The sequence below is a fragment of the Motacilla alba genome, chromosome 20, assembly GCF_015832195.1.
Source record: "Motacilla alba alba isolate MOTALB_02 chromosome 20, Motacilla_alba_V1.0_pri, whole genome shotgun sequence".
In the NCBI taxonomy this organism is placed as follows: domain Eukaryota; kingdom Metazoa; phylum Chordata; class Aves; order Passeriformes; family Motacillidae; genus Motacilla; species Motacilla alba.
This window is the reverse complement of record NC_052035.1, coordinates 12,666,939-12,692,866: the sequence shown is the minus strand read 5'-3', so window position 1 is coordinate 12,692,866 and position 25,928 is coordinate 12,666,939. Positions and strand designations below refer to the sequence as shown.

At 41.5% G+C, this 25,928-nt stretch overlaps 1 protein-coding gene and 1 long non-coding RNA gene across 5 annotated transcripts; one reads left to right on the top strand and one right to left on the bottom strand.

Moving 5' to 3' along the window:
* Positions 1–481: 481 nt before the first annotated feature.
* CTCFL (CCCTC-binding factor like) lies at positions 482–24,131 on the bottom strand. Of its 4 annotated transcripts, XM_038159113.1 has the most exons (15): positions 23,429–24,131; positions 22,461–22,548; positions 20,535–20,665; positions 20,315–20,452; positions 20,011–20,208; positions 18,200–18,385; positions 17,509–17,653; positions 12,264–12,516; positions 10,497–10,667; positions 9,677–9,810; positions 7,924–8,044; positions 6,540–6,689; positions 5,705–5,865; positions 4,803–4,923; positions 482–3,687 (listed from the first exon to the last, which is right to left on the bottom strand). In XM_038159113.1, exons 7-15 carry the CDS (start codon positions 17,536–17,538, stop codon positions 3,560–3,562), a joined length of 1,269 nt encoding a protein of 422 aa, XP_038015041.1. In that variant the 5' UTR covers positions 17,539–17,653; positions 18,200–18,385; positions 20,011–20,208; positions 20,315–20,452; positions 20,535–20,665; positions 22,461–22,548; positions 23,429–24,131; the 3' UTR covers positions 482–3,559. The 4 variants fall into 4 exon arrangements, with proteins under 4 accessions (XP_038015041.1, XP_038015043.1, XP_038015042.1 ...); XM_038159115.1 differs by lacking the exons at positions 12,264–12,516; positions 17,509–17,653; positions 20,011–20,208; ... (2 more) ...; positions 22,461–22,548; positions 23,429–24,131 and adding an exon at positions 18,892–19,312; XM_038159114.1 differs by lacking the exons at positions 17,509–17,653; positions 18,200–18,385; positions 20,011–20,208; ... (2 more) ...; positions 22,461–22,548; positions 23,429–24,131 and adding an exon at positions 13,437–13,672.
* On the top strand, positions 11,518–17,791 carry LOC119710261. Its single transcript, XR_005259528.1, has 3 exons — positions 11,518–12,107; positions 12,584–12,689; positions 17,501–17,791. It is a non-coding gene; the product is annotated as an uncharacterized LOC119710261 (long non-coding RNA).
* Positions 24,132–25,928: the final 1,797 nt, after the last annotated feature.

Sequence of the window (25,928 nt, the reverse complement as noted above, 5' to 3'; positions counted from 1 at the left end):
CCGGGAATGACCGATACCGGCACCAGGAATGACCGATCCCGGACCCGGGAGTGACCACGGCCAGGAATGACCGATACCGGCACCAGGAATGACCACGGCCGGGAATGACCAATACCGGCACCAGGAATGACCACTCCCGGACCCGGGAATGACCGATACCGGCACCAGGAATGACCACGGCCGGGAATGACCGATACCGGCACCAGGAATGACCACTCCCGGACCCGGGAGTGACCGATACCGGCACCAGGAATGACCACGGCTGGGAATGACCGCTCCAGGACCAGCACTGGGAATGACCATGGCCAGGAATGACAGATCCTGGACATGGGAGTGACCACGGCCAAGAATGACCACTGTCAGACCCCCACTGGGAATGACCATGGCCAGGAATGACCACTCTGGCACTAGGAATGACCGCTCCGGCACCAGGAATGACAGATCCTGGACGCGGGAATGACTATGGCCAAGAACGGCCGATCCCAGACCAGCACTGCCCCTGAACTCCAGCAGGAGCTCCTGCAGAGCCAGTTTCCAGTCTTGGCTCCTTCTTCTTTTGTCCAGGATTCTTCTGAGGTCAGTTCTTCCAAATTTCAGGACACAGTTCATTCTAATTGACACGTCACTTCCACAAGGTCATGTCGCGTTTTAGCGTCATTGAAGCTACTCCTGTGTCAAGTCTGTTTTATTACAGAGCCTAAATAGTAAAAAAAAAAGTATCCAAAGGCCTGGTTTTACTCTTTCTCTGCATTTTATCAGCTGGGTCTGTGAAAAACTGTATTTCCTCACACATTAACTATTTAAAGCATAGACAATTTCAGCTTGCAAAGGAAACTCAGAATGCAAGTTTCCTCTTCTTTCCCAAATAAGTGAATTATCTCAGAACACTGTTACATAATGCTACAGAACACTCCAGTATTATCTGTTTCAGACATGAATAATTCCTGTGTATTTAACAACTCCTCCACAATTAGTAAATTAAAATATTTTAAATTTGGCCTCTGTTCAGAATATGCATTGCTTTAAAAGATGTTAATACAGATCTACTGGTCCAAAATATGTGAGTAATATAATGAAATTAAATTATCTTTGTAAAATATAAATCAGAATAGTGATGCAAATATTTGCATTTGCATCATTATGCAAACTCTTAATCATGAAGAACAATCACTGCTGTTAAAAAGCATAAGGCCACTAGGAATGGCTCCTGAGGAGGTCAAAGCACTCTTTCTTGATTTCCAAAATGACACATTCATGGCTTCTAACTACTGAAATAATAATTTGAAAGTTCAGAGATAAAAATATCTTTTATTACTACATTCACATTCCACTCTATGTAGTCTGATTTTTAGATGTCAGCACAGAATGAGTCAGCTTTGTTATTAACAATTCAAATGAACAATATATATTCAGCAAATTGATCAAGGAATTTAAACAACTTCTAAAATTAATTTTAACCAAGCAATCTGCTGCTTAGAATTTATAACACAAATGGAAACAGCTCAACAAGAATGAAGTTAACAATATTATTTAAGCAATTATAATGAACAAAAGTATTCTTAAATCCTGTCACTTGTAAGAACAAATGAACTTCCTGAAATTTTACCAGCATGAAAACAGACACAGAGCAATCAATATGAAACTTTATAAACACTGAAGTAACAGACCTGTAATGGAGGGACAGAATCAATAAGGAATCTAAATGAATTCAAGCCCTCTGACTTTTCAGGGCTTGCTACAAAACTGAAGGAGGTTTCTGTCACCAAAGTGGTAATTCCTGTTCATGTGTTTGACTGAGATGATTGATGAAGGTCTTGGTGTGGCCTTTGGTGTGGTCTCTATAAATGGGATTATTTATTTAAGACTGCATTATCTCCTGCTAATCCCAACATCCTCTCTTATCTGATCACTGAGATACCGGGGACACTGCGTGGCACAAAGCTCCTGGCACTGCTTTGGGTCTCAGCTGCTGGATTAAAGAAGTTAGCCTAGAACGGGCATGTAGACATGTCACCAAGTACAGGATGAAGATGCTATGTTAAGAAACTAACTGGCAAAAAATTAGAAGTTTCATTGTTTCATTGTTTCAAGGTAAAAAAGTTAAAAGCTGCAGTTGCTGTGAGCCTGCAGCTCACCTGGGGTGCACAGCACAGGAATCCTCTGACCACAGCAGCAGAACCTGCAGCCACAGCCTGCCCAACCTGCAAACCCAAACCTTTTCATACTGGTCCAATTCCACACCATAATGAAGTCCAACACAGATGTTAATCTTGAAATTGGGATGAGGGTTTGGCGTTCCAATTAAATTCAGTTGTTACATGACCTAACGTTATTAATATTTGTTAGTTATGCTGGTACTTATTTATTATGAAATGTAACATAAGAATAGCAGCATTAAAGATGAATATTTAAAAAGTATTTAAGATTTTATGAGGCTTCCAAGCATTAATTATAAATGACAAAAAAAAAAAGTGTGAACAGTGCATAAATAGCAATTGTGATCATTGTAATGAATCAGAAAAATTAATAGTACATACTGTAATGACTCTAGTAATTATTAAGTGTTAAACCCAGTAGTTCTTACAACCTAAGGAAAGTCAGAGAATTGTATTTGACAGTTAAATTATTTTCTGATTTTTAAGTATACTATAAACATGAACTTTCCTAAATAACACAGTTGTGCTTTACTGAAGATCTAATTAAAGTCAAAGTCGTGGATGTGGTGTGGATCTGGTGCTAAATGGAGGATCACAAGCGTACATGGGAACACTTGCAAGGCTGCTTAAAGAAAACAGATCCCACCTGCATTCAAAAAAGAGTCAGATTAAGGTCACAGAAGGTTTTACATTCCCACAATGTGGGGGTCCTCCACACTTCTCTGCCACGCTGTTCCTGCTTCATTTTTGTCATGCAGTTCTGTTTCTCCAGGTAAGTGAGCTGAGAAAAACTCAGACAAAAGGTTAGTTTCTAATTAGCAGTAGTATGAGGCAAAAAAATGGTGCTTTTCCACAAAATTGTGTCATGCGTCCTATTGCATCATGAATTCGATTGGAAACGAAAGTGTTTGCAGAAAGGAGATTTAGTAAATGTACCTTGTACTAAAAAATCATTGCCTTTCATCTGCTCACCTCAGCAAATTACAAACACTGAAATTCAGGCAGCTCTCAGTGATACTGAGGGATAAACTTGCCTCAGATCAGTCTGCAACCCTGTGAGTAAAGCTGGAAAAAAACAACTGTAAGGGGAAACAACCAATCTAGTCTTTAATAAATAACTCTGAAATTAGCTGATTTTTGCCATTCTGTCATTACCTGAATGTAATAAACCAGGTGAAAGTTGCCTCTAACTTTCACAATTTGCAGTGGTATTTGGGTTACACAGTAGAAACTGCAGCAAGAAGAGAAATGAGCACAGAAGGGCTTCAACAGCTTCCAACAGCATCTTTTCCACCCTTCTAACTGGAGGTAGTGCCACACTTTGAGCTGCCCAGTTACAACTACTGAGAACAAGGAAGACCAGCCTGTTTGTGCGTTAGTTGTCCATCATGTTGAGGATCCATTTAATGAGTTGCTTCTGTTCTGTGCTCTTTCGGAGTTGCTGTTTCTGTCTCATCTGAAACAGGAATGATCTCACCGGCACAATGTTCATTTCTCACAGTAGAGTCATCTGGGAGTAATTTCAGGGCAACTTTAAAAAAAATTAAATATTGGGATGATTAACCAGAAAGACAAGTAAATATTTCAATAAATGTAACAAGTATGCAATTTAATTTAGTGGAGAAAATGCTGCCAATATGTAACTACAGCACATCTTTTATCTTGAACTTTACTTGGGGAATGAATATATCTTCTGTTGAATATTACATTACAAGCCACGTTACTGAGTTTGGTATTCTCATCAGAGGAAAACTAAGCATTTTTTAACTGGAAATTTAATTATCATATGCACCTTTTTCTTTTTTAATTATGAGCAACAGCAAATCACTGACAGCCCCAGTCTCACAAGTCATCACCTGCAAAGCCACCCTGAGGATCCCACAGGCCCCTTCAAGTTGTGCAAGAAGTGGACAGTGATCTATAAATACTTGCAAATGTCAGTTTTGGGGAAAAACTTTCTGGAACAGCACAGAAATTTCTAGGTTTTGTGTCAGTCAATTAATGAACTGAATATTTGCATGAACAACATCTGAAGATACATTATCACAGCTCTAGAAAATCAGGTTTTCAGATGAAGGTATTTACAAGATATCAAAAAGAAATTGTTTGCATGTAGGAAAACATTAATAAGCAACAAAATCTAATTACTGCAAAAACATAAACACTGCAGCTGTAACACTTCTCTCTAACCATACCATTACAGCCTCACCAGTGAAAACAGAAGTGTCAACGCAAATGTAAACTCAGCTGCTGATATATATTCATTAGATTCAGAAAAGCTCCAACATTTCTTCCTCTCACCACGTCAAATTTTCTCTCAGCGCAGATACAATCTGATACAAAGGGTGAGGTTTAGGGACACCTAGGCCTGAGGTGTATCTCCATCCTTGTCTCTTACTTCACAAAAATCATCCGAGAGCATTGCTAAAAAAGGGGCTTCAGGAACTCGAGCAGGATGGTACCTGTGCAGGGACCCAACTCACATGACAAGAATTTCTGACACACAATAAAGCCTATTCTCAAGTATTCTTCCATTATTAGCTTCACTGTGAAACAGCAATTAAGCAGCAGGGAAGATTCAATGCCTTAGCCTTTTAGTCTTGATTCTAATTTACATGATTAAATCCTAACTTAGTCACTGATTACCTTCTGGCTTAGCACGCTTCGGGTTCTCATGGATTTTATTTTTGCTTTTGCTTCCTTTTCTGGGTGTAGCAGTTTTTGCCCTCACCAATCCACAATTTTCAGCATGCTTACACATATTACTCTGTTAGCATAATGAAGAACAAATATATCAATCAAATATTAATCTATGTAAGCAATTTAACAGACACAAAGCAAATATGGCTCTGACAGACAACTTCTGGAACACTAAGAGGAAGACTGACTTAGTTAACAGCTTCCATAAAACTCCTGAAGATTTTCCAGAATATATATTAAAATTCTGCTTTAAAAGAACATTGCCATTTGGTGGGTATAAAATAAAATTTATCTTTTTTCTGGTTCCTGGATAAGCAATAAAGTTTCACATGTAAAATCTGTATGTGGAAAAAGGGTCACATTTACTTGAAATTGTGCACAGTTAAGCCAAAATGAGAATATGTTCTCATTGCATATGGTTTTGAAGTGAATAATAATTTCTTACTTTCCTTGCTGAATGGGTCCTAGCTATCCTAAAAGCACTCTTTAAAATAAATTTTTCAGTTCAGACTGAATTTATTCTGCATCACCACTGAAAATCACATTTCAGGCTCAAATGCTACATTTTGTTCTTCATCACAATAACCCTGCAAGTGACTGCTCTTACTTTATACTTCTAAGCAGTCCACATACAAAAGATTTATCAAGGTGAAAGACTCATCCTTCCAGCATATCAATTTCAATTTGTGAAAGATTTACCCTGGAAACAAGCACCCCTCCCCTATTTTAGTTGGACTGCAGTCACAAAAGTTTTTATTTTCTTAAGGTAACTATAACCCCAAAGCCAACTGTGTCTCAGAACACCACCACAGGCAGAGTGAGCAGCATTTTCCCAGGAGCTGGAATACCTGGTTACATGTGCAGCTGCACCGAGCACACGTGAAGCTTTTCTCACTCCTGTGAGTCTTCCTGTGCTGAAGGAAGGCGTAGCGCTCATGGAAAGCTGCCTCACAGTCCCTGCACTTCACTGCCTCTTCCATGTAGGAATGCAGATTCCTCAGGTGGACACCTGGACAGTTATTGAAAACAACTCATTTTAACGGCAAGGTTTTTATTTTCAGAGTTTTGAACAAGAGCTGGGCTGTGTATAACCCTGAGAAATGCAAATCGTGTAGAGGAAAGCAAAAAAGAACCTTCCATGCCCTCTGCAGTGGGGTAAAATAGACAAATCAGTTTAAGATCAAACAAAAGCTGCAGCAAGATGTTGTAACTTCCCAAAGAAATCAAGCAGTTATAAGCCTGAATCTTACTGATTTAATGGAAATCGTTTAACAAATCAAAGACTTTTAAAAAATCCAGTTTTAACACAGAATTTTCATGTATTTCTGGAAACTTAATATTCTACCTAGGTTTTTTTTGTTACTGGTCAGCTCTATTGCCACCAACACTACTTCTGAAAAAACAGAGGGTCACAATGCCACAGGCATCAAGCAAATAACAAAACAGAAAAAGCTAAATATTTGCTACTTTGCATTTTAAACAAATTAAAACATCAACCACAAGATGTCACCACATCTCCTTGCAGGAGGAATTTACCTGTAGAACTACAAACCCATTTTACTTAAAATATTCTGTGATTATATGAAGTCAGCTATAACCTATTTGGTGAAATTTTGTGAAAATCAGAGATTTCACCTCTACTTATCTCTGCATTTTGTTGTCAGTGTTTTCCTTTACACTCACCCAAATCACTTTTTCGGGAAAGGGAAGTACTACAATGTGGACACTGGTGTTTTGGCACATTTTCTCCATGTTTCTGTAACACATGGATTTTCATGGTACCACTCTGAGTGAATCTGGCTTGGCAAACGTAACATTCGTAGCGTTTTTCACCTATTAAAAAAAAATTAAAATAACACATGCTTACAAACTCTACTTCTTTAATATGAGTTCAAATTCTCACAGAATTCAACATCCACGTTCTAACAGCAACTCTCTCCAGACCAACCAAAAGTTAATGTTAGTTGACAGTGCACAAAAGGCCAAACAAGTCTCCAGAAGTTTACATAACTGATTGCAACACAAAATCTTGGCTTTCTGAGTCCACAAGTCAAACTGCTGGAGCATAAAGCCTTTCATATAATTCTAAACTAGGAATCAGGGATTATTTTAAATTATCATCTAATCTTCCTTGAATACTTCATGTACAAAAATGCAGAGTTATCTTCGAATATGCAAGGACAGAAAGTCAACAGCAGTAAAACATGATGGTAAGAGTGACACACCATCAGCCATTGATAATGGTGGGAAGGGAAATTAGGGAATTTTCATGCCTTTCCTCCCCAAAAAGCCACATCAGGTGTGACTACCATTCAAAATTACATCAACACTGGCAACGGGCACAGCTTTGAACCAACTCCAGACTGGTTCTGTGGAATAAGTCCCTGTCAGCAGTGGGTAACAGTCTTGAACTCTTCCAGTTGGACTCTTGTGGTTGACTCTCATAAAAAAATAATTCAGTTTAATTGCACCAAACTGTCTGAAGATGTGAACCAGTGCGTGACAAGTGGGGATATCTGGAAAATTTGATTCCAACCACGCTGTCACACTCTGATTCAAGCTAAAACATTAATCAGAGCACAAATTACATATCATAATTGAGCCAAGTTAAACCCTGAAGTACAGGATTGATACTCACTGCCCCTGAGATGACTTGCATGTTACAGAGCTATGACAAGAACACACTGCTTCAAATATTAAAGCAATTTAATTCTTTGTTGACCAAATTATTTGCTGGCGATCTGGGGTCACAACAATATCCATGTTCTGAACAGATAGTTAAAAATCTCTCACATATACCTCTCCATGTAAAATCAACTAATTGAGAAATAAAAGTGACAACTTGACCCACAGAAAATGAAATATTTCTCTAATATAAAAGAAGTTTAGGAGGAATAGCAAGACTAACTACTGGGCTTCCAACTGCAAATCCAGAACAATGACAGAGAACATGTTTTTACTCCAAATCACAAATTAAAAAAGGGCTAATTCTGAGGCTGAAATAAGATTGCTCTATGAATATTAAAGAGCTGAGGCCCTGGACTTGATCACTAGCCCAGAATCCTACCAGTGTGAGTTAACATGTGCCTTTTCAGTTTGCAGGCATCTTTGCTGGCATAGCTGCACAGGTGACAGGGGTAGGGCCGCTCTCCCGTGTGCGAGCGAACGTGGCGTCTCATCTTGCTGGCCTCAGACAAAAACGAGAGATTTTCTAAAGCAACATCTGCATGAGAGATACATTTCATTCAAATATAAGCAATTTTACCTGCTGCACCTACTGCAGTTGAAAACATTGCATTAATCCCAGAACTAGCACTCTCACATCTGTGGTTTTCCCTGTGGCTTTAGGACACTTCTGCACTCTTTCCCCCTATTATCTTACCTTCATATCTAGTGTCCACATTAGCAAAATGGGAAATTTTATAACAAAAACAAAAAAGATAAAATTTTAAAAAGAGGATACCTACTACTGTCAGGCTACTTGGATGTACCAAACATAAAATTATTTGAAAACACTCAGGAAAATAAATGAAAGACCAAACTCATTATCCAGAGTCTACTCACCTTCAAGTACCAATGAAGCACCTTAGTTACAAAGTTTAATTCAATTCTACTTTTTTATGCTGTTTTTCTGATATATTCTACATCAATATTGTACGTATGTGATTAGGAGTTACCAACTGTTCAGTTCCTCCATTTATGAACACAACTGATGAATTCACTGCTAGATTCCTTCAAATCTACACTACTATTCAATTCAATGAAATTAAACATGACTGCCAACCTTTGATACACAAAAGTCAAATAATTTGCATGGCACTGCTGGAGAGCTCTTTCAGCTTTCTTCATTCAGGTAAAGCTTACAGGAATGTGGGTTCTGTAAGAGCAGTGAATGCTGAATGCTCCTTATTGAAACAAGGGAAAGAACAGGGTAATTTAGTATCAGCTGTCAGGCTTTTTAAAGGTGCAAGCTATAAAAAATCTAATTATTAAGATAAGGTGCATGGAATAAAGGTCAGGATTGCTTACAGCTTCAGATCTGGACACAGCACAAATTCAGATATTGAACATCCACTAAACTGTGACAGTGATTCCAACACAGGTGCATTTATAAAAGCCTCTGCACCCAATTCAATTGCAATTTCCAAGTGCACCCTTAAGCAGACTCTAAGGTATTTTATTCCTGATGAAGAAAATTCTAGTCCTGGAAAAAACCCATATATCATCAAGTATATAAACACAATACATGAACTTCTTTTCAGACTTTAGCTAGCATTGTCCTACAGTACATGGAATGCAGCGTAAATGAGGACCAAAAATGCTTTTGTAGGACCAAAATCACACAAACACACTGTCTAGCAGCAATTTTAGCATAACAAAAGAGAAAAAGCTCTTATAATGCAACTGGTTAAAAAACCCCTAAATAATTGTATGAATATTGATTTGCAGCAACACATTTGCAAATACTACAGGGACAAAGTAAGGGTTCCAGGAATTCAGGTTACTTGTTCCTTTTTTGCAGGATGATAGGGATAAAAAGATGTGCACACAAATGAAATGTAATGCAATGTAATGAAATGAAATGTAATGAAATGTAATTAAATAAATGCATGGCACCACAAAGTTGTAGCCATCAGCCACCTTGCAGAAACACTGCAGCACCATAACAGATAAACACAATCCATCAGTGTGTCCAAGGCCATCAGCAGAGCCTGGACTTCTCACGGTTAAAGATCTGGGCAAAAATTGAATGTACATCAAAATCTTGGCATGTGAAAACCTTCACACCCTCCCAAAAGATTCAATAAGGCTGTACTTACTTCTACACTGGAGTATTCACATATTGTGCACTTGAAAGGCTTCTCCAAAGTGTGCTTGTACCTCCTGTGTCGTGAGAGCTCCCCTCGGGTCACAAAGGCAGTGTCACACTCACTGCATTTATGGGGTTTGTTCCCTGCAACGATACATGTGAGACTTTCATTCAGCACCACAGCAATGTGATTTGTCTGCCTGACATCCAACATGCAGAATTTTTTAATAGAACCTTTTCTGATATTCTGATTTTTTTACATGCAATAAATCATAGAATGATTTGGGTTGGAAGGGACCTTAAAGCTCATTTTGCTCTACCCCCTGCCATGGGCAGAGACACCTTCCACTGTCCCAGGCTGCTCCAAGCCCTGGTCAACCTGGCCTTGGACATTTCCAGGGATGGGGCAGCCACAGCTTCTCTGGGCAACCTGTGCCAGTGCCTCACCACCCTCCCAGCAGAGAATTTCTTCCATATATATGTACACAGTACGTTTCTTATAAACACAATTTATCACTTTGCTTCCTATGTTTATATAGCTAAATTAAAACATCACAGAAAAATCTATTCTGCATGTAGGAATGAAGCACAGCTGAAGTCACTGCTCAGCTGACAAGAACTGTTAGAATGGTACTTAACCAAATAAACAAACACTCACACACAGAGTTCCTAGCTACAGACCATGTCTTTTCAGTGCAGAGCGAGACAGAAAATCAGAGGAATTTCTGAGCATAAAATGATCACAGAACACAGCTCTAAGGCAAAGCCACTTGCTTGCTGATTCAGTTTTGAAGACGGCATGTAACACAGCATTTTCAAGCCCTCGGTACCTGTATGAGTGTTCACATGGTTGTGCAGCAGAGCTGCTGTACGGAAGGCCTTCGGGCAGAGGTGACACACGTGACGCTTCTCATCCGAATGGGTTTTCAAATGACGCCTAAGACTGGATAACTTGACTGAGGTGAATGGGCAGAATAAACAGTTGAAACTTTTTTTTCCTCCTGTTGGAACAAAGACACATTTACACTGTGCAGGCCACAAAATAATGACTTTACTTTTCCAAAAAATGGTACCAATCTCTAAAGAGTCCCTCTAGTCTGGGTAAAACTACTTCGAACTTCTACATTAAAGGATTCATTAAGACTTAAGTGATTTACCCCCAAAATTGTGTTAATTGTTGGTGATACAGTTTAGAATCCGATCCCAGGAAACCCAACTCCTACCCTTGCCCTCACCACTAAGACAGGATGAGATTTCCTCTCTAAGTACCATCTTTAAGACTTACAACCTGTGCAACAAACTTCTTGATAGCAACTGTGTAATTAGCACTAAGGAAATTTATGCAGAGATTTGGAAATGGCAGGTTAAGCTACTCCCAGCTTTCTGGTGCTCCTGAATCTGTAAAGTGCATATAAAAAAATCATGACGTGAAAGCCTCTTTAAAATTACTGGTTGAATTTGAGGGGAAAAAGTCAGTTCTTTGGAGAAGTCATAGAATAAAGTTCGGGGCACAAGAGTAATGAATTTCTTTTGAGAGTAACAAGTTAAGATTAAATGTGCAACACTTTTAGTTATGAAGAAGATTTGAAACTGTGAAATGGCAAATACGTCGTATTTGAAGAGTCTTTCCAGAACAGTTGTCTCAGCTCCCAAGTGTGCTCTCTGTAATGATTTTCATGCTGAGACCAAAATGCATTTTATACAATGCTTTATACCACACAGAGATGTGCAGATAACACTTCACTTCAGTAAAAGCAAACAAAACCACTTTATTGTCATTTATTCATTGTGGATTCATGCCCACACAAAGGAACATTGTTAGCTTTGTTAAAACTGCTCAAATGTGCTTCCTATAAAGGCTGTAACTGAAACAGGGGACATTAACAATTTGTACAGTATCCACAGAGAACCCCAGCCAAGATACCTTAACTTCCAGATACAACACACACATTTACAGACTCAACATCATTGATGTCATCCAAGTTTTACAGTACACACACAGTTTCTAGGGAAACAGATGCTTATCTGTTCTCTTCTGAGTCAGTCCTCAACTTCTGTAACATACTTTTAGGTTTCTAACATCTTAAATCAGCCATTTTCTGTTACTCTTATTTAGGCTCTGGGAAAGGCTTTGCTGACAGGTATTGACTGATAAATGCCCACCACCCTCTGCTGGCCATGTGGAACCACTCTAAGCTCAACCATAAACCCTCAAACAAGCAGATTTTGAAGCTGAATGAGTGGATCATGACACTAAATAAATTACTAGGTTTATTCAAAGGCACTTATACAATATTAACTTTGAAATCTCCCTGGAGGTTTCAAATACCACACACTGTTCAAAAGACCATTAATTTCTAAATGCCATCCAAAATGTCTCTCCTGAACACACGGCAGATGACATCAGCCTGAACAAGATCTTCGAGCACTTAGGGCTGAAGGTATTATTTCTTCTTCCAAATTTCCACAGACTGTTACTTAACCTAATCGAAACAATTACCACTGTGAGTATTTAATGCAAAACTTCAACCTCAGTTCAAAATCTTACTTAACATGCCTTATCTAAAAATTAACTACAAAGATTATTAACTTTTTACCTTTCTCCTGTTGTGGAGCACAAGCCTCAAATTTTAGATTCTTGAGATTTCTTACAACTGTTTGTTCTGGTGCAGTTGGATATTCCTGCTCTTTACTTTCATTGAATAAGTCTGACAAATCATCACCTCCTTTGCAGCTCTGACTTTTTGTTTCCCCAACAGTGGAAAAAAATTCCTTTGCTTCCCCCTCTTCAGATGGGCTCAGTTGCTGGATGTTATTTTCAAATGCAATGGCATCATTATCTCTGTCAATCTATTTTAAAAAAAGAATATGTATCTATTTTAAAAAAGAATATGTTTTACAACTTTCTCAATTAAAGGCAAATCAACTGAGCAGTCAACAAGATGCAAGCCACCAATTTGTTCTGATTTTCAGTCTTACACGTGATGGACTAAATTTGCATTTGGCATACAGCAGCCTAAATGGTAAGTTACAATTAAGAAGGAATAATTTCTAAAATTATGCCCTCCCTCTTCAAAATTTTATATAAAATTTCAGAGCATCATTTTAAGATTGCAGCACTGAGAACACAGAAACACGTATCTTTGTTTTTTAAAGAAGATATTTAAAATTTCATTTCAGTACTTTTAAAAGGAAATGAGAAGTGTGCTCGATTTTTTAACAAATTTAGGACTTCTGCAGGCTAATTGTAATGCCTTCTTTGTCATATACCAATTAACCAGGTTGTGATACTTCTTGCATTAGCTAGACTCAAACCAGCAGTGTTTGCATGTCCTTTTTAATAAAATTAATTTCAAATGGGACTATGTTACATAACCAGCTTTAACAATGACTGCAGGATTGAACTAATTGAATTAAGGAGAAAAAGGGAAATTCTGTAATGCCACTTAAGAGATGGAGGCTATCAAACCAAATAGCAAACTGATGAACTAAATTAAAAACTTGTCTGCATTTCAACAGTTAAATATCATCTCGATATCTTCTTGATAATCTGGGTCTCTTCCAACTCAGAATATTCTCTGAATCCAGAAAGTCTAAACTTCTAGTTTGTCCTTTTAAAAATGAGACCAAATTATAAAAATATGTTCAGCGGCCTGAATACTTAAGCCAAATAAATAATATTAATGCTTAATTCAGAACCAAATCGATGTGATAGCAGAAGCTAACAGGGAGCAACATATCTGTAATTCCACCTTATCCAGAACTTATACCTCCATCAGGAACGTGTCTGGTGTTTTCTCTGTCGCCTTGCTTCCTGCACTCTTTCCTTGCCCTTCTTCTTGCAATGTATGGATCTGTGCCAGCTCCAAGCCACGGAACACGCCGATGCCACCCCACAGGGCCAGGGCCGTGCCCGGGCACCACGGCCTGGATCAGCCCGGGCAGTGCCCCGGCCCGGGCAGGGCTCTGCGGGTCCCTGCACACACACGGGCTGCAGGCTCGTGTTCCTCACCTGGGACACAGCTCAGGGCTCTGCGGGTTCCTGCACACACACGGGCTGCAGGCTCGTGTTCCTCACCTGGGACACAGCTCAGGGCTCTGCGGGTCCCTGCACACACACCGGCTGCAGGCTCGTGTTCCTCACCTGGGACACAGCTCAGGGCTCTGCGGGTCCCTGCACACACACGGGCTGCAGGCTCGTGTTCTTCACCTGGGACACAGCTCAGGGCTCTGCGGGTCCCTGCACACACACGGGCTGCAGGCTCGTGTTCCTCACCCTGCCGGGACACAGCTCAGGGCTCTGCGGGTTCCTGCACACACACGGGCTGCAGGCTTGTGTTCCTCACCCTCCTGGGACACAGCTCAGGGCTCTGCGGGTTCCTGCACACACACGGGCTGCAGGCTCGTGTTCTTCACCTGGGACACAGCTCAGGGCTCTGCGGGTCCCTGCACACACACGGGCTGCAGGCTCGTGTTCTTCACCTGGGACACAGCTCAGGGCTCTGCGGGTCCCTGCACACACACGGGCTGCAGGCTCGTGTTCTTCACCTGGGACACAGCTCAGGGCTCTGCGGGCTCCTGCACACACACCGGCTGCAGGCTCGTGTTCCTCACCTCCTGGGACACAGCTCAGGGCTCACACAGCTCAGGGCTCTGCGGGCTCCCTGCACACACACAGGCTGCAGGCTCGTGTTCCTCACCCACCTGGGACACAGCTCAGGGCTCTGCGGGTCCCTGCACACACACGGGCTGCAGGCTCGTGTTCTTCACCTGGGACACAGCTCAGGGCTCTGCGGGCTCCTGCACACACACCGGCTGCAGGCTCGTGTTCCTCACCCTGCCGGGACACAGCTCAGGGCTCTGCGGGTCCCTGCACACACACAGGCTGCAGGCTCGTGTTCCTCACCCTCCTGGGACACAGCTCAGGGCTCTGCGGGTCCCTGCACACACACACGGGCTGCAGGCTCGTGTTCCTCACCTCCTGGGACACAGATCAGGCCTCTGCGGGCTCCCTGCACACACACGGGCTGCAGGCTCGTGTTCCTCACCCTGCTGGGACACAGCTCAGGGCTCACACAGCTCAGGGCTCTGCGGGCTCCCTGCACACACACGGGCTGCAGGCTCGTGTTCCTCACCCTGCTGGGACACAGGGCCGCTCGGGCGGACGCGTGTCCCGTCCGCACCGCGCTGCCCGCTCTGCTCCTCTCCTCCGCTCGGCTCGGCCTGGCCTCGCCAGCCTTTCCCCTGCAGCCCTAAGGCCCCGCACGCTGCGGAGCGGCCCTGTTCGAGGTTAAACACGAGGGCAAACCACGGGCGTTCAGGAGCAGCCCCAGCCCTGCTCCTCGCCCGGTGTTCCCCGCAGGGAGCTGGGTTCCCCGGGCTGTTGGGCCGGGGCCCGGGCTGCCCCTCGAGGGGAGGCGGCAGGGAAGGGGCTCAGCACCTGCCATGGCCGCCTCTGCCTCCCTGTGCCGCTCCCTAGCAGCAGCTGGTGTGGGAGCCCACTCGTGGGCAGCAGCTTTGGGGGAACAGCTGCTTCTCACCTCTTCATTCCCTACAAAACACAAAGCCCCGAACCTGTGGAGGTTTCCCTCCCCGTGCTCCAGGTGCCCGGCGCTCCTTGGTCCCCACGCATGGCAAGTCCTGTCAGAGCTGCCACCGTTTTCTCTTGAGATAGCAAAGATGAAGATCTGTGGGCCTTAATTGTAGGCCCTTAACCTTCTGCTCCCACTTGGCTGGAGACCATGGGGCTGAGCTCAATTGGTTTCTCCACTTGGGAAATATCTGAAGCACTTAGCATGTTTCTGCGACGGAAAGCCTCCAGCCAGGAGCCCGGTGCTGGAGTGCTGCTGAAGGGCCGCCTGATGCTGCCGCCACAGAAGTGTTGTACAAAATTGGCTCAAGTGGCTTTGCAGAGGCAGTGGAGCGATGTATAAGCATCGTTACACTGTACCTTAGGCCAGGATTGGTTATTCATAGAGAACAAGTTGAACTACTTCTTTCTCCAAAGGCATTGCAAAAATGTCTTTGAGGTAAACTTGCACAGTTTGAGTGACTTAACATTTAATCTTGTGTACCCTTCTAGACTAGTAATTTCCAGCCATCAAACATTTTATAAAACCCACTTACTTTGAATACTCTATTATATGCCAGTGCAGACGATAGATTGGGAGCTTTACCTCTAAATATTAGCTCTGTGCAGTGCAGGGTTCAGTACATTGCACAGGGACTGCAGCCCAGCGTGGTCCAGATCCTCTTAAGCTGAATTACCAAACACTAATCAAAGCCCCAAAGCAAGTGGTGGCTTTCCTTGTCGGTGGAAGTAACCCAGAACAACTGGCATTTGTGAAATATCTGTAGCACAAACAGCAGCCCACACCACTGGCCTTTGAGCAGTACCCTCAGATGAGGTGGGGTTATTAGACCTCATCCTCAGAGACATCAACTGAAAATCCCATAAACACCCTTGACAACAACCACTCCTATCCACAGTTCTGTAAAATCTTGAATGCAAAAATAATACAACATGTTTACATTTAACAACTGCAAGTTAGTCATAACTATTCTACTGCTTGGAATCAACACAAATCCAAAGCAATTATTTAAGGCTGAATATCTATTCCAGCAATTTAGTGCTGATATTTTGGTTAGACACCACATTATTCATCATCCAGAAATCCACAGGCTCAAAACTGAAGAACAGGATGCAGAGTACACAATATATTCACATAATTAGGCTGCCAGTAACTGTGGCCAGAGATTTTACTTCTTATGCATTTCCAAATCTTTTCAAGTTGCTCCGTATACTGTGCAATTATGATAGTTGAAGGGCACTGTAGGAAAAAAGTTGTTATAATAATACACCATCCTTTAGGTTGTTTTAATGAGGTTTTCTGCACTTCAGCAGTCATCAACTTCTAAGAGCTGTCCTGCCTTGCACTTCTGCATTATTAATACCAGCACCATCCATGCAGCTACAGTAAAGGTCTGTCATTATTTCCATTATTAACCGATATTTCCAAGGATTTATAGCTCAAATGCAGAATAGCCCTTCAGTTCATTTTTTGCTGAATTTAAAGGAACCACTTGGATCAGCAATCTATGAATTCAGCCAGTTTCTGAGTAGGTTTTGACACACTAGAGGTTAACAGCTCCATAATGGCCATTATGGTGTGTTGTGTGAGCAGTCTCCAGTTACTGCTGCTGCTGCATTGTCTATCTCTAGCTGCAATCAAGCTTCTACCCACTCCTCTGGGAGTCTGGTTCCTTCTAACACATCAACAGCCTGCATGAAAAGTCTATCACGAAAGAATAGAGATGTATTTTATATTTTAAGTCATAATTATAGGTTGGGAGGTAAACATTCAAAATGAATTATTGTTTGTTAGGAGTATTTCATAAGGAGCAAAAGGAATTTAATGTAGGCACATTTTCTTGTGCTAAAGTAACATTACATAAAGAAACAAAATTCAGCCACAAAATTGCAGCTAAATTACTGATAAGAATCTACTAGTGCATGAAAGTGAATACATGGACAAGTAACATCCTCAATCAGCAGAGTAAATTTCCTTGGCTGCACTAAGGAAACACAGCAAACTTTGTTCTGATCTGCGGTTTTCTACCCAAGTATAAACAGTGCAGCTGATTTTTTAAAGTAAAATGCTGGGTTATCAGTTCAGATTGTCAGTCTTAAATCTGAATAATGTCTTTTATAATATTTAAGATGTTTAATGTGTGTTAGGAGGAGCTGATTTTTTTAAAAGCTCCATTACCATGTACATAAAGCATATTTGACCTTGAATGTAATTCAAGGTTTTCTTCCCTTACTGTGTTTCAGAAACTCACTTTGGATGACTGCAGAGGCTGTTTATCCATCCTCTCTGGTGATGCTTTGCACCTCCATCACAGGTTCTAAACTGCATTCCTCCGATGCCCATGGAAGGATTGCCATCAATTTAACAGGGCTTGGAATTAGGCCCAGAACAGATAACTACGTGAAGCAATGACAGTGGGATTTATTTACACATTTTTGACCTGTCCACAAACTGTAGAGTAAATCAGGAATGCTGCAGTGTACTTAAAAGAGAAAAAGGAAAAAATAAAGAGACCAAAGCATAAAACCCCAAAACAAATAGGTTCAAATTTAACCTCCAATGCTCATAATTGTTTCATTTATGACACTCTGCCTTGTAGCTGAAACCTCCATTCTTCTCCAGAACATGACTCCTGTTAGTCTAGGAGAAAACCCAGTCTTTGTTGTGACTTATTTTGACAGCTTTAATATCATTTTCCACCTGGCATCTGGAAAGTTTTCCATTTTAACTTTCCACCGATGTCTCACTTTTGTTTCCAAGCATGTGTCGCGTTCACACCGCACCTGTCAGCGGTGTGTGCGCCTTAGCACCGCGCTGCAAACACGCACGCCTTCCCTTCCCTCCTACCCCAGGGACACTCACTACCTTCAGCACCTCTTTTGCAGTGAGATATTGCCCCTCTTAATAATGACAGTGCCAGATAACCTCCTTCACACCATCACCTGCTTCGGAGAAAGCGGAGATACTTTGGCAATCTTCTAATTCATCTGGCTCCTTTAAATGTTGCTCAGGTCTTGAAGCTGTCACTACATGGTTGAAGTCTTTTTGCTGTATATTTTGGTGCTTCTTGTTCCTTTGGTGTCCCACTTTCACAAATATGAAGCATTTCTTCAGAGACCACCAGAAACCTTAATTAAAAAAAACAGAAAGAGAAAGCACATCAGCTAATGAGTGAGATAAAAAGTTATGTTCTTTTTGATGATGTTCTAAGCAACTGAATCTTGCAGATTCAGAATTAAGTCAGTGCTTCAGTGCTGGCCTGGAATATTCTCAGGAGAAAATACACAGTTTGATCACTTGGAAAGAAGAATATTATTAATTTTTTATTTTTTCCCCCAGACCTCTGGTTTGGAGATGGAAGCTACAGTTCATTTTAGCAGACATCACTTAGGATTTAGATCTGACTTGGATTTCTTGCCTGCCCCAGAGAACACAATTCTCTGCTCCTTATTGCTACAGTCATATAAAAAGCTAGTCAGACCTCAGACCCAGGAATATCAGAACATACAGACCTACTTGTTTCCTTGCTGAATCCCCAAAGCAGAGAGAAGATGGGAGCACAGCAAAGCAAAGCCAGATGGAAATCATGCTGGAGGGTATTGATTGACTAGTGTCTAGGCAGGCTATAAATTACCACTTCTCATGCAAAGAGGAGGGTGAGCAGAGCTGCAGAGCTGTCTCGGGGCACAGTGCTTGGACTGTGCCTTTCATGCAGGATCAGCTAAATTCAGGTTGTGCCTAAGGCATGGGGAAAGCCAGGCTTTGCTCTCTCTCCAGTGCTCATCTTGACTTGGAGGAGACAAATTTCTGTAAATATGAGTGATTCTTGCAGCAGAACAAAAGCAACTCCTATTAAGTTAAAAGACTTAATGCTTTCAAGTATTGTCTATGCTCTTAAAATTCTGCTCCTTACTCTAAATTATTATAATTATACAGCATGACAGAAAACCAAGACCTACTAGAGTACAAATGTGGGTTATATAAAAGGGGAAGTATTTAACATAAACTTATTGGAGCTGAAAGTACCAGGGATGATTGATTGCTTAGACACAAGGCAGGGAAGTGGTCTAAAAATTATTAACCATAATTGAAATTTGTCTATTAACTGTTTCATCTAACATTATGATATATTTAGAAACAATCCTGCCATCCACTAATACACAGTTTGCTCCTTGTGGCAAACAGCGGAGCTGCGTGCCTGGATCTGTTTGGAAGAAGGATGTTTATTGGGAAGCATATCACTTATTCCATTTCAAAAGACATTAGTGTGGTTATACAGTTAACTACACCTCAGTGACTTCCACTGTTTTTACAGAATACTCTTTAATCCAACAGATAGCAAAGAAAGTTTTTAATACAACTCGCCTTAGTTAGTTATTACAGGTTTCTGTTGCTGTTTGTGCAAGGGTGGAAGAGTTAAAAGTTTAAAAGGCAGAAAGTTTTCCTCTTGTTTTGACTAAGCTGGGGGAAACGTGCTGGAGTTGTGCAGAATTTGATTGCCAAACACAGATAGAAGATACACAGTGAGAAAAGATAGTAAAGGTTTAACCCAGCTGATGTAAGAAACAAACTCCAAGGATGCCCATGTTTCCTTCTTTTATCACACTGTTAATCTTTAATCAGGAAAACAGTTCTGAGAACAGCTCTTTGTGCACAGCTGAACAGACACCAAAACTGGGAAGTTAATAGGATCACTGAAGAATGAGACTATTAAATGATTGTCCTAATAAATCTGTGAGTGAGAGGTGCAAACCCAGAGGAGTTCAAATTCTGCTTCCACGTGGATGTGCAGCAAGTCCAGGTTAAACCTTGCAAAATCAGCAGTAAGGAGGTGGTTGGTGGGTTCAGAAGAGCAGTGGGTTCCTGTGCACTTTTTTTCCAGCTCAGATAACAAATCCTCTTGGGCATGAAATTTTCTGAAGAGTTCAAATCAACTTCTTAATTCAAAAATCTAAAGAAATCAAGAAAATTTAAGGGAGTATTTAGCAACTTGTATATTAATGTCACTTCACTGAACAGCAGGTGGTGTAGTCCATGATATTTATCAGCAGAAATACCTTAATTCCTAGTTTTCTGCACTGCTACAATGTTGAACCATCACTTTAAGTCCACAACCACATAGCCCCAGGCCTCTCCATCAGGAACTGGTAATGGAAATATGGTATAACAGGCTTAGTTGTACATCTTTTCTGCTCCTGTAAGAAACAAAATCAATCTTATAGTCCTTGTAACTTAAACATCAAGATGAGGCAGTGTCTAGAAAGCAGATGAGAATACCTGGGTGACACATTTTGTGAATCACAATTACTCCATTCAGTGCTGCCTCTACATACTGAAAGTCTCTTGATCTGTCATTCGTATCCATCTTTTGTTTCAGGTTTTCTGGGCAGAGAACATCTACGCTTCACCTAAAATAAAAAGGTGCTTAGTGCTATTTTGAGCAAATACCTGAACTCTACAAGGTTAGCAAGTGCATGGGGTTTTAAATTGTATTTGTAGAATGCAAGTTGGTTGCCATTCATTTGTGCATAGTGGTTTAAGCACACACATAAGAAACTTCTCTGTACACAAACAGTATTCATATGCACATATATCATCCTGAATCAGTAAATTTGGAGACAGTTTCAGATGGTCAATCAAAGATGCACATCTAGCAGTCAGAATTATGTCTTCCTAAAAGCTTAAGAAAAAAAAAAAAAAAACAACATGATTTCCAGGGCCCAGTGGAACTCCTGATCTCTTTACTGAGTGTTGTTTGTAGAAATAATCATAATTGTGGCATTTGTCAGGTAGGAACCATTTCCACTGACCAAACAAAAGTGCCTTTACGTTGAAAAAATCCCATTGTTGTACACTGATGTTTTCCTTATGCCTCTCATCATGGTGCTAAGCAGAAGTGTACAGTATGTAGGATTTCACCTGACTCGTTAACACTTACATAAGAGTTTTCCAGTAAACAGAGGATTATTGGTTTTTGTGCAATGTTGATTTTCCTCCAGCTGCCAGGTTCAAGAACCAAAAGGTATGTAGTGCTTGACATAGGCACTTTTGCCTTCTGACCTTTAGATGTAGCTTGGCTTTCATTTCTGCATAATCAGCTTTTCTATCCTGTTGTTTAGCTTTTAGTGTTATAAAATGCTTGAAATATTAATCAAAGCTGTTTTCCTGGGGAAAAATTATAGAACAAATCTCACTTGAAACAGAAGACACTGTTCAGCCCAAGTTGCTTCTTTTGTGTTGCTATTGAAGGAGAAAACAGTTTCTAGTAAATGCTTTTCATTTCAAGTAAGAACTTACTATTTGCATTACAGTAACCTAGAGAGAACCCAGCAGAGACTGTCTGTGGCACAGACGAAAACGAGAAGAGATAATGATCCTGTTTAATTAGGTTTTAAGCTTCTCTAGCTGGGAACTATCAACCAAACTAGGAGAATTCATAAGAACAGGGAGAAATGGGCATTGTCACCTCCCAGCCACCTTCCCAGGAGATGATAAAGGCTTGGGGATGTAGTTACATGTCCAAAGTCAAAATGGGAAACCCATAGCAGAGGAAGAAACAGAACCTAAACCTTCAGAATCTGACTGGTTAAAGCCATCCTTCTTCAAAGGAGTCGACTCAAGAAGGACGTGCAGAACTGTGAGCAGTGGCTCAGACTGCATGTGAAAAGGGACTGAAACGTTGAGGGAGAACAAATGTGTGTGGGAAGATTTAAAGAAAAGAGAAAAAGCCCGTGGCACAGATGGAGCTGGGTAACCCTGAAAGGACAACTGCCAGCACAGTGCTGCTAGCAGGCAGAGCATCGCAGAGAAATAAGGAACAGCGTGCAAGAGGAAGGAGCCAGGGGAGCCAGGGCTGTCCCATCCTAGAAAAAACAAACAAATTTAGAATATAAAAAGGTGCTTCCATGTCATTTCTTTATGCCTGAGGAGGAGGGGTCTCTGTAAAAGGGCACAGCTAGCGGAACATCACAGGAAGCAGAAATTCTTGAACAAGAGGTGCTTGAACTCATGTGCAAGGATTTGTCTGTTACCTACTCAAGTAGGAAGCAGGAAGTCCTTGACAGCTGCAAACACACACCTCTGTGGTAAAGAGATTTCACTCCAGCAAGGGTAACCATTTCTATTTGCAAACTGGATTTGGAGCCATCTGGGTTTAGTATGACTGAACAGAGCAGATGCTGAAAGGTAAAGGGAAACACAAACCTTTTGCTGACTGTTTTTCACTCTGGTTAGTGTGGTCTGTCCCCTTCTCTCCTGGTTGTGGTTCTGCTGTTCATCCAGCAAAAAACCCCTGCAGTAACCATGCAAAAATCATAATTCTGTTGTGGCTAGGGAAAAGTTGGTCCAAGTCTTGGTGGGCTCAAACTCTCCATTATGACTGAGACCTTCTGCAGTAGATGAGAAGAGCTCCCAAGCTAACAGAATTGCACCTGACCACTGGTCGGGTGCCAGTGGCTACAGCGCCCATTACTCACATACTTTCACTGAAACTTGACAGGTTTTTCTTTTAAAAATGACAGTATTCCTTTTGGGAAGAATCCCCAGATTAGAGTCACACCTCAAGAAATTGCTCCAGAGGGGTGACTGCTTATCAAAGTTAAAATTACATGTCTCAATCCCATCTGCAGAGCTGAGCATGTAAAAGTGAGCTTAAATATAAACTAATAATAACAATAATGACTATTTTATCTGCCAAAGCAGAACAATAAGCAAGAAACCAGTGTGCCCATGGGGTAATGTCAGCCTTGGCATGTACTGTGGCACAACCAGGACTTTCCCTGGAATATAGCTCAGGATTGAGCACTTGAGCTGATACTGAATAAAGCATCAAAAGTTAGTGACTTTGTTTAGAGACTTTAAACATGCACCAGTGCATCTTCCTGGCTGCTGAAATTTGCTTCCATTTGTTTTGAGAAATGTCTGTTGTCGAGCTGAAAATGCTGGCCAGGTTAATGGAAGTACAGTCTTATCGTGATAAATCTGGGTATTTTTTCCCACTCCTCCACCATCACAACAAGCCACTTCATTTTGAACATGGGCCAAAAAAATTATATTGCCTTTTGTAGGAGTCCACAAACAGCATATTTTACAATCTGCCCGATCCTGTATGGATTAGGGTTGGAAAGGAGATGAAGAGGAGGTAAAGCACCGTGCCCGCAGTGTGCTGCTACCTGCTGTGGCCAGTGGCAGAGGCTCGGTCTCTCGGTTCACGCAGCACACGTGGAGGGGAGCGTGCAGCACACGTGGCAGGGCCCCCAGCCCTCCTGCAGATGGGTCAGTGCTGAAGAGCTGCCTGCAGGAGAGGGGCCGTGAGGCGGAAATATCGCCCGGCGCCGCGCAGGGTCTGGAACAAGCGCTTGGCTCGCTCACAGGCTCTTTTGCAACTGCAGGCAATTTGCACGGTTCACGTTTTCTTTTGGAAATTGAGAGAACGATCCCTGCCCTGCTCCCTCTGAGCTTGCAAGGGCTGCCCTTGCGTCTGGACTCTGTGGCATCCAGTCCAGCGGCTGTCAGAGTGTGCTCAGTGTCAGCTGAGCAAAACACCACAGAAATAGCAATCCAGAGGCAGTGCTCTTCCCTTAGTAGAACAGCTTAGAGAATCTTTAAAAATCGACAATTTTATAGCAAAATACCCAAGTGACAAACTCCTTGGAGGTGACAATATGTAGGAGAGTTAGCAATGGGAGGGAAGTAGAATTTCTGAGTATTATTATATGCCATTAACAACTTTCAGATCTCACTGTGAGTGCTTTGTTGCACCTTGGTTTGTAGTGATGAGTTAAGCTTCCTAGTGACACTTTTTTCTGAGCATCTAAAAACCTTTACATTTATTGAGTTCTAGTAAGTCTGTAAAATCTCAAAAACTTCTGTTTTGAGCAACCTGAATAGTGTCCATCAAAGCAAACATCCTAAACCCCCTCCTTTCAAGGCACTTGTTGAGCACTGTCATCTTGAAATGTCAGATTCACACACATTTAAATTATTTGACAGCTTCCAAGAAGGCACCTGATAAGCATCACATTCAAGTGTCAAGAAGCACAGAGAAAAATTGCCAAAAAAAGTTCAATCAGAAGAAATCGTATCAGCTATTAGATGAGCATTATAATGCAGTTACTACTAAAAAAGGCTTCTCATTTAAATGGAAAATAAACTTTACACTGAAGACAACTCTTTTTAAAAAGGCCTTACATTTCCCTATACCACCTCCTGTGTTTGCCTGAAATCTTCCAGAAACTGAATCCAGACAGCAGCACCCACTGGTACTGGGTGACACCTCAAGACCACTGTAACTGAGCCATGGGAAGTGCTGCATCTGGGTTTTTGTGTGGGAAACAGCGGGTGTTATGAGAATCCACTATCTTCACATAAAACCTTTAATGCCTTCTGTTGGCTTTCTAAAAGCTGAATCTCTAAATGAGAAGATTCTTGAAAAAAAAATCCTGGCCTTGATTTGCATATGCTCCAGTTATTTCACTGCACCAAATACTATGTGTGTTTTATATAGGGGCTTGAGGCTTACTGCGTGTTTGTGATATGCTCTGAGATCCTCTGATGGGAGGTGTTACCTAAATACAAGTAATTTGATGCTGAAGTGTCTAGAATTCCCAGTGGACATCTGTACTCGAGCCCTGCTGCCATCACAAATGAAAAACATTTGGAATCCTTAATGTGATTTTTAATGGACATATGTTCATAACACAGTGCCACCAATTTGGCATATTTAGTGTCTTCTCAAGAGAAGCCCACAGTTTGTATAGCAAGATTGTGGGAGGTTAGGATTGCAGTGTTAGAAAATTTGCACAACACCTGCCTGACTGCAATTTAATTGGCAGAAATTAATGCTCTGGGTTTGGGAGTTTTTTTATTCCTCTCAAAACCTAGAGACAGGAGGACTGATTCTGCTGTATTACACTGTTGTATGTAAGATTTTATTCTGATTTTACTTGTGCTGCAATATGATAATTTCCTGCTCTACTGTCTTCCTGACAACTGAGCATTGCTGGCTTACTGTCAGTTATTTCTATGTACACTGACTTACCTGGCCAGCAAAAAGCACTCAGTATTTTTGTACTTCTCTGAAAAGGGCTCTGCTTAGTATTACTAAAGATTATGCTCCATTTTATTTTTAATGAAGGTACCTTATGACATGTTTTAAAAGGAAAATATTTCTCATCAGCTCCACCAGCAGCACAGTATGTGGACTCTTAAGACAAACACCAGCTTTGCCATTATTAAATTGGTTTTGGATTTTATCTTTGCTTACATCACAGCCCTATCTGGAGCAGTCTTTAGCACCTCTTATCCCACCAGATTTTTGTTTTCCTTTTCAGGAATGTTTGGCCTTGCCATGCATCAAGGACAGCCCCTCTTACCTCACTGTTTTCTTCCCTTGTTTACAAAACACAATAAAAGGCTTTGCTGGGGAGATAGAGGGTGTTCCTGCAGTGGGAGAGCCAGCTCTGCAGTATTTTCGACTTGCAGCTGGGAAGGTGAGCTACAATCCTGATTCCTGCTGCTCTGCCAGCCTGGCTTTTTGGAGGTTGCAAGTCCCTACTGGCTGCCCCACCAAGAACCTTGTTGGAAACATCCAGCTGCCTCACAAACCTGAGCAACAGCTGGGTTGTGAACACCCTTTATACGAGATAAATCAATTTTGTTGCTTTTCAGAAC

Bases quoted from the DNA above. Each gene is read 5' to 3' on its own strand.
- CTCFL (XM_038159113.1), bottom strand. From the start codon at position 17,538: ATGGATAAACAGCCTCTGCAGTCATCCAAA. The intron at 12,517-17,508 runs GTGAGTTTCTGA...TTTTTAAAATAG, and splicing joins AGCCTCTGCAGTCATCCAAA to ATTGACAGAGATAATGATGC. The intron at 10,668-12,263 runs GTAAAAAGTTAA...TTGTTCCAACAG, and splicing joins TGCTCCACAACAGGAGAAAG to GAGGAAAAAAAAGTTTCAAC.